At 47.7% G+C, this 15,399-nt stretch overlaps 3 protein-coding genes across 3 annotated transcripts; 1 reads left to right on the top strand and 2 right to left on the bottom strand.

Annotated features, from left to right (window-relative positions):
- Positions 1–2,821: 2,821 nt before the first annotated feature.
- Positions 2,822–4,685, bottom strand: LOC140223593 (phenylacetaldehyde synthase-like). Its single transcript, XM_072295616.1, has one exon. The coding sequence runs from the start codon at positions 3,583–3,585 to the stop codon at positions 3,013–3,015; it is 573 nt and encodes a 190-aa protein (XP_072151717.1). The 5' UTR covers positions 3,586–4,685; the 3' UTR covers positions 2,822–3,012.
- A 1,224-nt stretch (positions 4,686–5,909) lies between these two features.
- Positions 5,910–7,362, top strand: LOC117833693 (tricetin 3',4',5'-O-trimethyltransferase-like). The gene has a single exon (XM_072295796.1). The coding sequence runs from the start codon at positions 6,085–6,087 to the stop codon at positions 7,168–7,170; it is 1,086 nt and encodes a 361-aa protein (XP_072151897.1). The 5' UTR covers positions 5,910–6,084; the 3' UTR covers positions 7,171–7,362.
- Positions 7,363–12,286: 4,924 nt separating this feature from the next.
- LOC140220174 (tyrosine decarboxylase 1-like) lies at positions 12,287–14,210 on the bottom strand. Its single transcript, XM_072290196.1, has 2 exons — positions 13,315–14,210; positions 12,287–13,151 (listed from the first exon to the last, which is right to left on the bottom strand). The coding sequence occupies exons 1-2, from the start codon at positions 14,123–14,125 to the stop codon at positions 12,478–12,480; spliced, it is 1,485 nt and encodes a 494-aa protein (XP_072146297.1). The 5' UTR covers positions 14,126–14,210; the 3' UTR covers positions 12,287–12,477.
- Between the last annotated feature and the right edge of the window lie 1,189 nt (positions 14,211–15,399).

Below are 15,399 nucleotides of genomic sequence, written 5' to 3'. Positions count from 1 at the left end.
GACCCTAGAAGTTTTGTTTTTCTCACAGAAAAGCCCTCTTATCTTGTTTTAATCATATCTGTTGCATCTTAACTCCGTTTTTCACGTTCTTTAAATCCACGTGTTTGTTTAAAGCGTATATTAATTTTTCAAGCTTGTTTTATCTGTTTAGTTGTGATTGGTGTACTGTTTTCTTACTTTGTGCCCTTGTTTGCTTGTATGTGCTCGTGTGATGTGTATAGACGTTCAGCAATTCGGGGGATTTGAAGATCAAGCCTTCGACGAGTACGAACAGCAAGAGCAAGGCCAAGAAGGCAAGTCGTGTCCTTGATCACTACTTCTCAGTCCTATACACTTTTACTTTCTCATACTCAACAATTATGCTATGCCCTTGTTAAGATTAAATTGATGGGTCCCAATTAAGGTTTGCCTAGATTGAATTTACCTTTGCCTTGACCAACCGGGTTTACTTTTATGTTGGGTAGCTCATGCTTAGTTCCTACTTAGGATAAGTTGGTTTAACTGAACTCAATGATTAATCTTGCTTTACTTCTGTTATACCTTTCATTAATACAAGATCACAAACGTTTAATCGGAACATGGACAGCCACCCAGGAAAATAGTGCTACCACAAGACTAATTGGCTCTGGTCTTGGCTAAATAATTAGAAACCTTAGTCTGGAGTAATCTTACTCGTGATTAGGCAAGAGGGGGGACTGAGTCGTTCCATCATTGTCCTGTGATAGGTTGTGCACGCCAGACACCGAAACCTTAGCGGGTTACCACTGACTAATGAATCTTTGTAAAGGCCTCGTAGCGTCCCTATGCAATCACACCTTGGAAGTGTGGTATGGTGCCTTGCAAACACCGCATGGTTGGGTCCAAAGTTCTTTTGAACTTTTACGTGACTTGTGGGTAAAGATGTGCGACCTCTGTAGAGTGTAAAACTGATCGATCAACCGTGCTCACGATTAAGAGTGGCCTGGACCCTCACATGATAATACTAACGAAAGATGGACTTAAATTGTTGTCATACCGCACATATGTTGTTTACTTTATTTATGTTCATGTTTAATTTGGGGTGGTATAAACTTATACTTAGTTAATTGCTAATAAAATTTGACCAACCTAATTAAAAGCTTATGTTGTTTAGCCTTAGCCATACCTTGGTTGGCGTTACACTACACTATTCCCCACGACTTGTTGAGTACCAACCATAATTGTACTCACCCTTGCAAAACCGTTGTTCAGACCAAGATAATCTGGAGGAGTACCTGCACGACTTTGAGGAGTTCTAGGCGTACGGTTCTTCAGTCAGCTGCCTGTGGTGTCATCGTCGTCTTCAAAGTCCGCTGCGTAATAAGTTAGGCTTGTGTTTTATTGAGACTTTCGGTCATGTAATAAAGTTTAATACTCTCTTTATTCGCTTTGGCACTGCCTTTGTTATTCACTTATGTCGTACATGTGTGTAACTTGTTCTTGGCGCACATGTATTGAAAGCACTCGGTTTTATCCTTAAAATCGGGTGTGACATGCCCCCTGCTGACGCATATAGCCGTTGCACCTCTGCCTAAATTCATCCGACGTATAGTCGGATCATCCGGTGCTGAAGGAGTTTTTCCTAAAAACTCTCTTGATGTTTTCAAAGTAAATATTCTTGGTCCAATGCCTTCATCTTCTAGTCATCGGAATATCTGGTGCTATAGGTCTTTCTACGTCTTCTTTGCGAATTGCTCCGACGCTTGTGAAAACGACCCCGTCGGATCATTTGGTGCTTGCTGCAACTCAAGTTGACTTCTCAGTTGTACCAATTGCTCCGATGGTTGCTCCGATGACTCTCAGATCTTCTGGTGCTACTATTTTTTCTAAGTTGAATACCACCATTTGAGCGCATTGAATATCGTCACCTGGATGCTCTAAAATTATCACAGTGGATGTGTGGTTTCTCCATTCGTCACTTGATGAGCTTTGGTCTTCAATAGATGTATGGACACTCCAGCAACTCTGAATGGGCGAGTGGAGAGGGCATAAATAGCCCATGGACCTAAAAGAGCCTTGGCTCCAATAAGTATTCTATGCATTTCCATGCATCAACAAATTTTGCCCTTTTAAATTTCTGTTCTTACCTATTCTGGAATTTATCCCCAGTTGCTGCCTTTAGCTTTCACAAATAAGTTTTATAACATATTATATGAGCTCTTTTACGAAACACAACACTAGACTATACTTGTGTTCGAAAATGACTAGTATAAACATATCCGACGCTCAAGATTAATTACATACTACTGAAACCTACACCTGTGGTATGGGTAGTATACATGAGTAGTATAGGTAGTATAAGGGTATCATGGTATGAAAACACAAATGGCACCACTATAATTTTATTTTTGATACTAGCAGAAAGTTTAAAAGACCATTCTATTTGAAATATGACTTTTTACATTGTAATAATTACTAAATTATCCATAATAATGAACAGTTAGATCTTATATATATACTATATACTACTAAGTAGTAGTATTGTGGATCGTAAAAGAGCTGTTCATTTTGTAGGAACGAGCCTGGTTTCCTTAAACAAAAGAGATGTGAGACGGTTGAGTGATAAGCATTCTTGACGTGTGTTGCAAATTTCGGGTAAAATTTGTTCAGGTGTGTGGCTTAGCGTCCATTTGTTTCGCCTGACGTTTCTTTTGTATTAACGAGCTTGGTTATGACGGGTCCCTTCCATTGTGAGTTGTGACGGGCCCCTTCCAGGAATCCATGCCTAGCATCGATTTTTTACAAGTATCATAACATACTTAAAATTCAATCGGCCTGCTCCGTAGAAGCAGCCGCTTCTCCAGAAATAGAATCCAATATCGGCAGTAGCACTTATGTATATTGTGTCGCATACATGGTCATAGTGAATGTTCATGGTTCAGATGGATTGACTATTGCATTCATGGTGTGCTCTAACTACGAATGGAAGCAATAATAGAATGCTCAGCTTCTGTTGCTGGCCATGCATGGTATAGCACTAGCAATGAGCAATAACTAACAACCGGTGGCGATCAAGTCGTTGGCCTTCTCCTTGAGAAGCTCCCACGCGGCCCGGACGTGCCGCATCTCTGTCATTGACCCACCCACGGCTAGGCGGATCACAAACTTGTCGTCCACGACGAAGTGCGTCATGAACGCCCGGCCGCTTGCATTCACCGCTGCGAGGAGGTCGCGGTTCAGGGCCTCCACAGCTTTATCCGCCATGAACCGCGGGCGGAGGCGGAAGCACACCAAGGAGAAGTTCCTTGGCACCACGACCTCAAACCGCTCGTCCACCGCCACGACGTGCTCGAACCACTCTGCCATCTGGATGTGCCTCCGTATGTGCGCGCGCATTCCCGCCGCTCCATAGCGCCGTAGCACCACCCAGAGTTTGATGGCACGGAAGCGGCGTGACAGCGCGATCTGCCAGTCCTTGTAGTCGACCGTTTCCGCCATCTTAGACGCGGTGCCGACATTCTTGAGGTACTCCGGGTCAGTGGACAGTGCGTCGGACATGGTGCTAGGGTTCGCCACCCAGAGGCAGCAGCAGTCCATGTTGGTGAGGAACCACTTATGTGGGTTCATGCTCACCGAGTCCGCGAGCTCGGCGCCGTCGAGGTGACCTTGGAACTCCAGGCAAATGGCTGCGCTTCCGGCGTAGGCTGCGTCGATGTGCAGCCAGGTTCCTGTAAAACATGTATTCTTGTCAGATGGTTATAGGAACTGATTGTTGATTGTTAAGTGAGCATGAATCGTGACTTGTGACCGCATAGCGCATTCCATTTCTACGTAAGTGTCACCGTATGGGTGATTAGCGTATAAGAGAGGGAGGTTGAATGAATTACCATAACGCCGGGCAACATGGCCGAGCTCGCGCACTCGGTCAATGGCCCCCAGACCAGTAGTGCCGACGGTGGCGCAGAGGTAAAGGGGAACCAGCCCGCGGGCGACGTCTTCCTCGATTGCTCTTTGGACGATGGTGGCGGTCAGGCCGTATCCCGAGTTTGCCGAAGTCCGCAGGATGCGGAAGTTTGCTGGAGGGATGCCGACGATGCTCGCGCCCTTCTGGAAGGTTGCGTGGGTCTGGTCCGAGGCATACACGACAAGCTTGAGGATGCCCTCATGTCCGAGCTTGCTGAGTGCACGGTCGCGCGCGGCAGCGAGAGTGCACACCACCGCCTCATGTCCAAGCTTCAAGTGGAAGGCTACCCATGGCCACGCAAGAAAACTGATTTCAAGGGGAAATTAGCTAGCTAGATAGCGTTCACTGCAGTACTGAAGGACTAATGAGTGATTTGGTTTCGAAGCCAACTTCTGGTTCCTATGTATAGACTGTGCATTCTGCCATGTGCACCACGAACACAGGTCACAGGAAAGACACTGACGGCATGCTCTACTACCTACCTTCCTGGTGACTCGCATTTTTTCTACAATCGTTTGTAACGTGCGCATATAGTTTAAGCACGCACGTATTTGTGAACCTTGCATATGGGTGCATGCGGTCCTCATGTGCGCATGTCGGAGAAGGTGCTCACGCGGTTGTGTCAGGAGCTCTGGGTGTTTCTTGGCACGCAGCCCGGGCTGTCACATGCTATGCAGGGTTGCAGACAGATGAAATTGCTTCCGTTCACAATCTCAGACATTTCCGTATGATGAAATTTCTTTGCAGTTTTTTAGATAGTATTTTTCCACTAGGCATGCTCAAGAATAAAATATGAGCCCTATTCCTAAGACCACGTTTCCATATTTGAAGATACTAAATTACTTTTTTATGCATATATAAATCTTAAGATTAAATAAAATAATAACAAAAACCAAGAATACTAAAGAAAAGGGCAGTTTATTTGTGAGTAATACTAATTTTCTATATATGTTGTACTACAAAAATACGATTTCCCAAGAGATTTTTTAGAAGAAATAACTAAAATCCCTCAATACTAGTAAAATTATGGTTTTGTTTGCACACGTATTGTACAGATGGTCCTCAAATTTTGACTTGCGCGCGGGGTTGGGGTGGGGTTGCTGAAGTGCCATGGTAAGAGCAGGTCCTACCGGTATCTCATCTCACCTCTCATCTTGACGCTAAGAGTTCAACAGTGAAAACATGTCTCCAACCCACCCCTCATCTGAGCCCCGTCCCTCATCTGCATTCTCATCCGTCACCCTATTCTCTCCCATGTAGGAGCACCCACCCAAGTTCTCATCAGGTTGAGCAACCAATCGCCCTCGGCCACGCCCTGGCTAGGAAAGTCCTGAATTGAGGCTACACCGTGCCGCCAGCCTGGCGCCGTGCCTCCACGATACCCATAGGGTGAGACAAAGAATGACCAAGGGGAGCCACGTAGATTCTGCAAGTGCCACTTGCGTCTTCCCTCTACGATCGGCCAGCTCGTGTTCTTGCTCCGGCCGCCCGAGCCATGATAATGTCCTACGCCGTAGCCTTGATCCACCCAATCCACCTCACTCTGGCATCAGACGCTAGTGTATGTGTTCAACAGGAGAAAGATTGCACCGACACCAGAGACGCAGGACATCCCATGCAGAATATCTTGATTCTTGAAAAATAGTTGTGCAGTAGCGAAGCCATGTCCATCACGCACGTGGACCCTCGCGCTGAATCTCAAGGGTTAAAGAAACCATCTCAACCTTGATCTAATGCAAAACAGATTCTCAAAGGGCACAAGGTGCTTCTCTGAAAGTTTCAATAGGACTGCCACTCCTCGTGCGCCGACCATCTCCAGTGTCGTGAATTGATTATATTTGCGGATTCCAAATCGATTAGACTGCAGACAAAACAATATAGTATTCAGCCTCGTGCATCACGATCTTATTAGGAGGGAGGTTTTGCATGGGGTACACAATCACTACCACGCTAGCTGCTAGCTCTCACAGGTCACGTCACACCATACAAGCAATCCCATACTTGTCAAAGAATGCATGATTTTCAGGTTGGTGAACAAAGCCTAGCTCGAAGCTCTATATAAACGGCCCCTTTCGCCTCATCGATCATTCAGCCACCAGCAATCACAACAACAAGCTACACACACCTTCATCAGTTAGTTGAGCTCCAATCCCGGGAGGTAGATGGGTTCCGCCGCGGACATGGCCATAGCCGACGAGGAGACATGCATGCACGCTCTGCAGCTAGTGTCGTCGGCCATCCTGCCGATGACGCTAAGAACTGCCATTGAGCTGGGCCTGCTCGAGACCCTTGTGGGCGCCAGCGGGAAGGCTCTCACTCCCAAGGAGGTGGCCGCGAAGCTGCCTTCCAAGGCCAACCCCGCCGCGCCGTCCATGGTGGATCGCTTGCTGCGACTTCTGGCGTCCTACAAAGTTGTGTCCTGCGTGGTGGAGGAGGCCGAGGATGGCAGCCTGTGCCGCCAGTACAGCGCCGCGCCAGTGTGCAAGTGGCTCACCCCCAACGAGGATGGTGTCTCCATGGCTCCGTTCCACCTCCTCGCCAACGACAAGCTCTTCATGCACGCCTGGAGCTACATGACGGACGCGGTCCTTGAGGGTGGCAGCCCATTCAACAGGGCGTTTGGGACGCCTTCCTGGTTCGACTACGCCGGTACTGACGCACGCTTCAACGGGGTCTTCAATGAGGCCATGAAGCAGCATTCCGTCATCCTCACCAAGAAGCTCTTGGAGCTCTACACGGGCTTCGACGGCGTCCGCACCCTCGTCGACGTTGGCGGCGGCCTCGGCTCCACCATCCATGCCATCACCTCCAGGTACCCGACCATTCAAGGGATCAACTTCGACCTTCCCCACGTCATCTCCGAGGCGCCGGCCTACCCCGACGTGCAGGTGCAGCACGTGGGAGGCGACATGTTTGAGAAGGTGCCCTCCGGCGACGCCATCCTCATGAAGTGGATCCTCAATTGCTGGGGCGACAACCACTGCGCCAAGCTGCTCAAGAACTGCTACGAGGCGCTGCCTCCGCACGGCAAGCTCATCAGTGTCGAGTGCATCCTGCCGGTGAACCCGGATGCCACAAACAGCGCGCAGGGGTTGATCGGCGTCGACGTGTGCCTGCTCGCGTACAGCCCCGACGGCAAGGAGAGGTACGAGAGGGAGTTTGTGGAGCTCGCCAAGGGCGCCGGGTTTACCAGCGTCAAGTCCACCTACATCTACGCCAACTTCTGGGCCATCGAGTATACCAAGTAGCCGCCATTGTCGTTGTTGCTGGGCTGGCTGGTGCCTCCATATATTCTGCATAAAAAAGTAGAATAAAATGTCCGCATTGCTTTCTTGGGTTTGTTTCCCTGTTGCCGGCGCTACAGCTAGCATGGTGTGTCCTGTAACCTCCACGTCCATACTAATTGGAATAAAATGAAGGAAGAGCAGCCGTTTCGTTTCTCTCGTGGTTTTGCATTGCTCTATGATCATGGTGCAGATGGATGACTATTGCCTTCATGGTGCTAAAGCAAATTGAAAGGAATCGATGCTCGTACCATAAGAAGGGGAGGGGTGAATTAGGCTAGCTTAAAATCCTTGGCCTATGACTTCCACTACTTGCTTCCAAACCTAAACTAGATCATGCTATCTACATGTGCATCTATGGTTGATCTAGTGAAACTTCCCACCCACAAAGAGTTTTGCAACCTAGAGCCAATCCTAACAAGGTACTACTCTGGAAAGTAACTAAAGGCACTCAAGTTCCGAGAATGTACTGCGGAAATGTAAAGGAGTGGGTTAGGAAAGATGCAAACCCAGCACGATGATTTATCACATGGTATCGGTAGCCAAATACCACCCCTAGTCCATGCGTTGGAGCTCCACCAAGGACATGCTCCTGCTCACCAAGTCTCTCCCGGTCAAGGTCTTGGGCTCGCTACAAAGGCTCTAGCCAAGCCGGATGACAAGCTATCCACAAACGCAAGGCTCACTACTACCCCCCTTCGGTCACCTTGACGTCATCTCCACCATGGAGCTGCTCCACGAAGGAAGGAGTCTTCTTGTCCCCCGCATCCGGCTGTCGACGCTGCTCCACACCGAGCTGGGGTGTCGAAGACTTGCCTGAGAGCCACCAAGACCCCAAGACGCCGGCGCCCCAAGCTTACAATAGTGAATCACTCCTTGAACCAATCACAAGGTAGCAACACCTTGCACTACTCTCTCTAGGCCTATCCTAGAGCTAATCAATCTCTTAGCTCGTGCTAAGCCTTGTATTATCGCTTTTGCACTTTTGGTGGCATGGATGTGTTCTTGATGGGCCTTGGTCTTCAATCGATGTATGGACAATCCAGCAACTCTGAATGGGCGACTGGAGGGGGCATAAATAGCCCATGGACCTCAAAGAGCCTTCGCTACAACGGCTAGTAAAATATGTGAGCATTGGATGATCCGATGGTCACTTGAGATACGCATCGGATCATCTGGTGCCCTGTAACACCCAAATTTTTTAAAGAATTTAAATACACTAAAATTTACTCAATTAGGATGTCATTTAAATTTCTAGGCATTTAATTTTATTTTCTCTAAATTAAATTAAACCTTCATAGGAGTTCTTTGTGCATTGCATGCTGGTGCATTTATTTTGATTGCTTGTGTTTGAATCAAAATTGAATCTCAAATTCAATTTCAATTTTAAAAATCTTTCTTTTCCTCTTTTCTCTTCCTCCTCCTGGGCTGCATCCTTCTCCTCCTCCTTTCTCTTTCAACCCGGATCCTATTTCCCTGCAGCCCAGCGCCGCTAGCTCCCCTGGCCCGCTCCGCCTTTTCCTCCAGCCCGCGAAGCTACCGCTTTCCCTTTTTCCCTTCGCCAGCCCATGTCGCTCGCTCGGCCCACTCCGTCGGCCTGCCCAGCGGCACCGGCCTCCTTCCGCAGGTCTGACGGGTGGGACCTACCCATCATCCCCGTCCTCCGGCCAGGACTCCACTCCGACCGCGCCCCGACTCCGCCCCTATATAAGCCGCCCTCCCCCCACCTCGAGCACCCCGCAACAGCGCCCCTGAAACCCCAGCAAGTGCCGCCACCCTCTCTCCGCCACCAAGCACCGCCTTCCGGTGAGCCTCGATCACCGTGAACCGCCGAAAAGGGATCGCCTTGCTTTTCTCATGCTTCTGGTGTTTTCCGCGCGCGAAACCGAGCCCCGGAGCGCCGTATCGGCCAATTCCAGCGAACCGCCGCCGCTCGTCGCCGCCCACCGCCTGGTCCGCCGCCGCTTGGGTGTCGTCTACGACCGAGACTGTTGGATCCAAATCCGACGGCCCGCAGCGAGTCAACCGGATCGTGTACCCAATCGCGTCGCGCGGCACCTCTTTTGCACTGAAGCGCTCGCCTTTTCCGCAAATCAACCCGCAGTCCAATCTAGTTCAAAAATAATTGTGTTTTGGTCCTGTTTTCTTTTGGTTTAGACCCTGAGTTTCTCTAAATCAACCAGCCATCCTAAGTTGCATTTTTGTGGGTTAAACCTTCGGTTTATAGGCATAATCATGTACAAGCCCTCGGTTTTTCGCAGTTCGACCCTAGAAGTTTTGTTTTTCTCGCAGAAAAGCCCCTGGATCTTGTTTTAATCATATCTTTTGCATCTTAACTCCGTTTTTCGCGTTCTTTATATCCACGTGTTTGTTTTAAAGTGTAGATTAGTTTTTCAAGCTTGTTTTCTCTGTTTAGTTGTGATTGGTGTACTGTTTTCTTACTTTGTGCCCTTGTTTGCTTGTTTGTGCTCGTGTGACGCGTATAGACGTTTAGCAATTTGGGGGATTTGAAGATCAAGCCTTCGAGGAGTACGAACAGCAAGAGTAAGGCCAGGAAGGCAAGTGGTGTCCTTGATCACTACTTCTCAGTCCTATACACTTTTACTTTCTCGTACTCAACAATTATGCTATGCCCTTGGTAAGATTAAATTGATGGGTCCCAATTAAGGTTTGCCTAGATTGAATTTACCTTTGCCTTGACCAACCGGGTGTACTTTTATGTTTGGTAGCTCATCCTTAGTTCCTACTTGGGATAAGTTGGTTTAACTGAACTCAATGATTAATCTTGCTTTACTTATGTTATACCTTTCATTAATACAAGATCATAAACGTTTAATCGGAACATGGAGAGCCACCCAGGAAAACAGTGCTACCACAAGACTAATTGGCTCTGGTCTTGGCTAAATAATTAGAAACCTTACTCGTGACGAGGCAAGAGGGGGGACTGAGTCATTGCATCATTGTCCTGTGATAGGTTGTGCACGCTAGACACCGAAACCTTAGCGGGTTACCACTGACTAATGAATCTTTGTAAAGGCCTCATAGCGTCCCTATGCAATCACACCTCAGAAGTGTGGTATGGTGCCTTGCAAACACCGCATGGTTGGGTCCAAAGTTCTTTTGAACTTTTACGCGACTTCTGGGTAAAGATGTACGACCTCTGCAGAGTGTAAAACTGATCGATCAGCCGTGCTCACGGTTAAGAGCGGCCTGGACCCTCACATGATAATACTAACGAAAGATGGACTTAAATTGTTGTCATACCACGCATATGTTGTTTACTTTATTTATGTTCATGTTTAATTTGGGGTGGTATAAACTTATACTTAGTTAATTGCTAATAAAATTTGACCAAGCTAATTAAAAGCTGATGCTATTTAGCCTTAGCCATACCTTGGTTGGCCTTACACTACACTATTCCCCACGACTTGTTGAGTACCAACCATAAGTGTACTCACCCTTGCAAAACCGCTGTTCAGACAAAGAGAATCTGCAGAAGTACCTGCACGAGTTTGAGGAGTTCTAGGCATACGGTTCTTCAGTCAGCAGCCTGAGGTGTCATCGTCATCTTCGGAATCCGCTGCGTAATAAGTTAGGCTTGTGTTTTATTAAGACTTTCGGTCATGTAATAAAGTTTAATACTCTCTTTATTCACTTTGGCACTGCCTTTGTTATTCACTTATGTCGTACATGTGTGTAACTTGTTCCTTGCGCACATGTATTGAAAGCACTCGGTTTTGTCCTTAAAATCGGGTGTGACACGCCCCCTGCTGACGTATATAGCCGTTGGACCTCTACCTAAATTCATCCGACATAACGTCGGATCATCCGGTGCTGAAGGAGTTTTTCCTAAAAACTCTCTTGACGTTTTCAAAGTAAATATGCTTGGTCCGATTCCTTCATCTTCTAGCCATCGGAATATCTTGTGCTATAGGTCTTTCTCCGTCTTCTTTACGAATTGCTCCGACGCTTGTGAAAAGGACCCCGTCGGATCATCTAGTGCTTGCTGCAACTCAAGCTTACTTCTCAGTTGTACCAATTGCTTCGATGGTTGCTCCGATGACTCTGAGATCTTCTAGTGCTACTATTTTTTCTAAGTTGAATACCACCATTTGAGCGCATTGAATATCGTCACCTGGATGCTCTAAAATTATCACAGTGGATGTGTGGTTTCTCCATTGGTCACTTGATGAGCCTTGGTCTTCAATAGATGTATGGACACTCCAGCAACTCTGAATGGGCGAGTGGAGGGGCATAAATAGCCCATGGACCTAAAAGGGCCTTCGCTCCAATAAGTATTCTATGCATTTCCATGCATCAACAAATTTTGCCCTTTTAAATTTCTGTTCTTACCTATTCTGGAATTTATCCCCTGTTGTTGCCTTTAGCTTTCACAAATAAGTTTTATAATATATTATATGAGCTCTTTTACGGAACACAACACTAGACTATACTTGTGTTCGAAAATGACTAGTATAAACATATCCGACGGTCAAGATTAATTAGATACTACTGAAACCTACGCCTGTGGTATGGGTAGTATACACGAGTAGTATAGGTAGTATAAGGGTATCATGGTAAGAAAACACAAATGGCACCACTATAATTTTATTTTTGATACTAGCAGAAAATTTAAAAGACCATTCTATTTGAAATATCACTTTTTACATTGTAATAATTACTAAATTATCCATAATAATGAACAGTTAGATCTTATATATATACTATATACTACTAAGTAGTAGTATTGTGGATCGTAAAAGAGCTCTATCATCTTGGTGTTCATTTTGTAGTAACGAGCCTGGTTTCCTTAAACAAAAGAGATGTGAGACGGTTGAGTGATAACCATTCTTGACGTGTTGCAAATTTCGGGTAAAATTTCTTCAGGTGTGTGGCTTAGCGTCCATTTGTTTCGCGTGACGTTTCTTTTGTATTAACGAGCTTGGTTATGACGGGTCCCTTCCATTGTGAGTTGTGACGGGCCCCTTCCAGGAATCCATGCCTAGCATCGATTTTTTACAAGTATCATAACATACTTAAAATTCAATCGGCCTGCTCCGTAGAAGCAGCCGCTTCTCCAGAAATAGAATCCAATATCGGCAGTAGCACTTATGTATATTGTGTCGCATACATGGTCATAGTGAATGTTCATGGTTCAGATGGATTGACTATTGCATTCATGGTGTGCTCTAACTACGAATGGAAGCAATAATAGAATGCTCAGCTTCTGTTGCTGGCCATGCATGGTATAGCACTAGCAATGAGCAATAACTAACAACCGGTGGCGATCAAGTCGTTGGCCTTCTCCTTGAGAAGCTCCCACGCGGCCCGGACGTGCCGCATCTCTGTCATTGACCCACCCACGGCTAGGCGGATCACAAACTTGTCGTCCACGACGAAGTGCGTCATGAACGCCCGGCCGCTTGCATTCACCGCTGCGAGGAGGTCGCGGTTCAGGGCCTCCACAGCTTTATCCGCCATGAACCGCGGGCGGAGGCGGAAGCACACCAAGGAGAAGTTCCTTGGCACCACGACCTCAAACCGCTCGTCCGCCGCCACGACGTGCTCGAACCACTCTGCCATCTGGATGTGCCTCCGTATGTGCGCGCGCATTCCCGCCGCTCCATAGCGCCGTAGCACCACCCAGAGTTTGATGGCACGGAAGCGGCGTGACAGCGCGATCTGCCAGTCCTTGTAGTCGACCGTTTCCGCCATCTTAGACGCGGTGCCGACATTCTTGAGGTACTCCGGGTCAGTGGACAGTGCGTCGGTCATGGTGGTAGGGTTCGCCACCCAGAGGCAGCAGCAGTCCATGTTGGTGAGGAACCACTTATGTGGGTTCATGCTCAGCGAGTCCGCGAGCTCGGCGCCGTCGAGGTGACCTTGGAACTCCGGGCAAATGGCTGCGCTTCCGGCGTAGGCTGCGTCGATGTGCAGCCAGGTTCCTGTAAAACATGTATTCTTGTCAGATGGTTATAGGAACTGATTGTTGATTGTTAAGTGAGCATGAAATCGTGACCTGTCACCGCATAGCGCATTCCATTTCTACGTATTTAGTGTCACCGTATGGGTGATTAGCGTATAAGAGAGGGAGGTTGAATGAATTACCATAACGCCGGGCAACATGGCCGAGCTCGCGCACTCGGTCAATGGCCCCCAGACCAGTAGTGCCGACGGTGGCGCAGAGGTAAAGGGGAACCAGCCCGCGGGCGACGTCTTCCTCGATTGCTCTTTGGACGATGGTGGCGGTCAGGCCGTATCCCGAGTTTGCCGAAGTCCGCAGGATGCGGAAGTTTGCTGGAGGGATGCCGACGATGCTCGCGCCCTTCTGGAAGGTTGCGTGGGTCTGGTCCGAGGCATACACGACAAGCTTGAGGATGCCCTCATGTCCGAGCTTGCTGAGTGCACGGTCGCGCACGGCAGCGAGAGTGCACACCACCGCCTCGCACGTGCTCCCATGCAGGACACCGCCTCCTCCTCCCTTGAAGTGGAAGCGCTCCGGTAGGCCGAGGAGGCTAGCCATCCAGTCAACCACGACCTGCTCCAGCTCAGTGGCCACCGGTGACGCCGTCCAGACGAACGGGACGACGTTGAGACCAGCCGACAACATCTCCCCGGCGAACCCTGCGGTGCTTGCATTCGCCGGGAAATAGGCAAAGAAGCTAGGGCTCTGCCAATGTGTGAGGCCGGGGAGGATATCCCGCTGCACATCATCCAGTATGCGATCCATGGAGTCGCCCAACTCCGGGGCTGCCTCCGGAAGAAGCTTACGGATGGTCCCTGGCTGGGTGTTGGCCATGACCGGATACTTATCGACGTTGCGGTAGTAGTCGGCGAGGAAGTCGACCACGGCACTGGACTCCCCAGCGAATGAATCGGGGTTCAGTGGCATCATGGCTTCAAGTGGAAGGCTACCCATGGCCACTGATTTCAAGGGGAAATTAGCTAGCTAGATAGCGTTCACTGCAGTACCGAAGGACTAATGAGTGATTTGGTTTCGAAGCCAACTTCTGGTTCCTATGTATAGACTGTGCATTCTGCCATGTGCACCACGAACACAGGTCACAGGAAAGACACTGACGGCATGCTCTACTACCTACCTTCCTGGTGACTCGCATTTTTTCTACAATCGTTTGTAACGTTTCCAATCTTTACAAGTAATAATTAATGATTATCATATCCCAGCCAAAAATATAATAAACTATGTATAATATGGGTGCATGCGGTCATCATGTGCGCATGTCGGAGAAGGTGCTCACGCGCTTGTGTCAGGAGCTCTGGGTGTCACATGCTATGCCGGGTTGCAGACAGATGAAATTGCTTCCGTTCACAATGCCAGACATTTCCGTATGATGAAATATAATGTGCAAGCCAGTGGATTGCAGGTAAACTAGTATATATTAGACAATTTCCTAAGACCACGTTTCCATATTTGAAGATACTAAATTACTTTTTTATGCATATATAAATCGTAAGATTAAATAAAATAATAACAAAAACCAAGAATACTAAAGAAAAGGGCAGTTTATTTGGGAGTAATACTTATTTTCTATATATGTTGTACTACAAAAATACGATTTCCCAAGAGATTTTTTAGAAGAAATAACTAAAATCCCTCAATACTAGTGAAATTATGGTTTTGTTTGCACACGTATTGTACATATGGTCCTCAAATTTTGACTTGCGCGTGGGGTTGGGTGGGGTTGCTGAAGTGCCATGGTAACAGCAGGTATTCTGAGCCACTAAGAAACCCATGATGCCACCTCAAAAGAAGAAGAGAACCATCGAAGATGAGGCTGGACAAGAAAGGCAGCTTGTCTCAGTCGAACAAGTTAACACGGAGAAGGCAGAAAAAGTTTAAAAGAATCGAGGCTAATTTAAGAACAAGATCACAGAAAGGCATGGTTGAGGCGGGGACCTCGAACCAAACTCTGCAGCAAACAAGCACGCAAGATGAACCCCTTAGTGAAATAGAAGAAGAGTTGGCCTCCGCACTCAAGCAGCTAGAGGCATTAAAAAAGAAAAAGAAAAATTTGCTCAAGAGCTTCAGGCTCAAAGACTAGCAACCAACAAGCTAGTGAGGCTAAATGAGGCCAAAAGGCAGCTGGCAGAGTTGCAGCAAGAGTTGAACGAATTGGAATACTTGTGTAACACACCGCAACAGCCGCAGCAGCCACCACTTCAAACCTTCAA

This window comes from Setaria viridis, chromosome 8, assembly GCF_005286985.2.
Source record: "Setaria viridis chromosome 8, Setaria_viridis_v4.0, whole genome shotgun sequence".
In the NCBI taxonomy this organism is placed as follows: domain Eukaryota; kingdom Viridiplantae; phylum Streptophyta; class Magnoliopsida; order Poales; family Poaceae; genus Setaria; species Setaria viridis.
The sequence above is the reverse complement of the archived record's forward strand: the minus strand, read 5'-3'. Positions and strand labels throughout refer to the sequence as shown.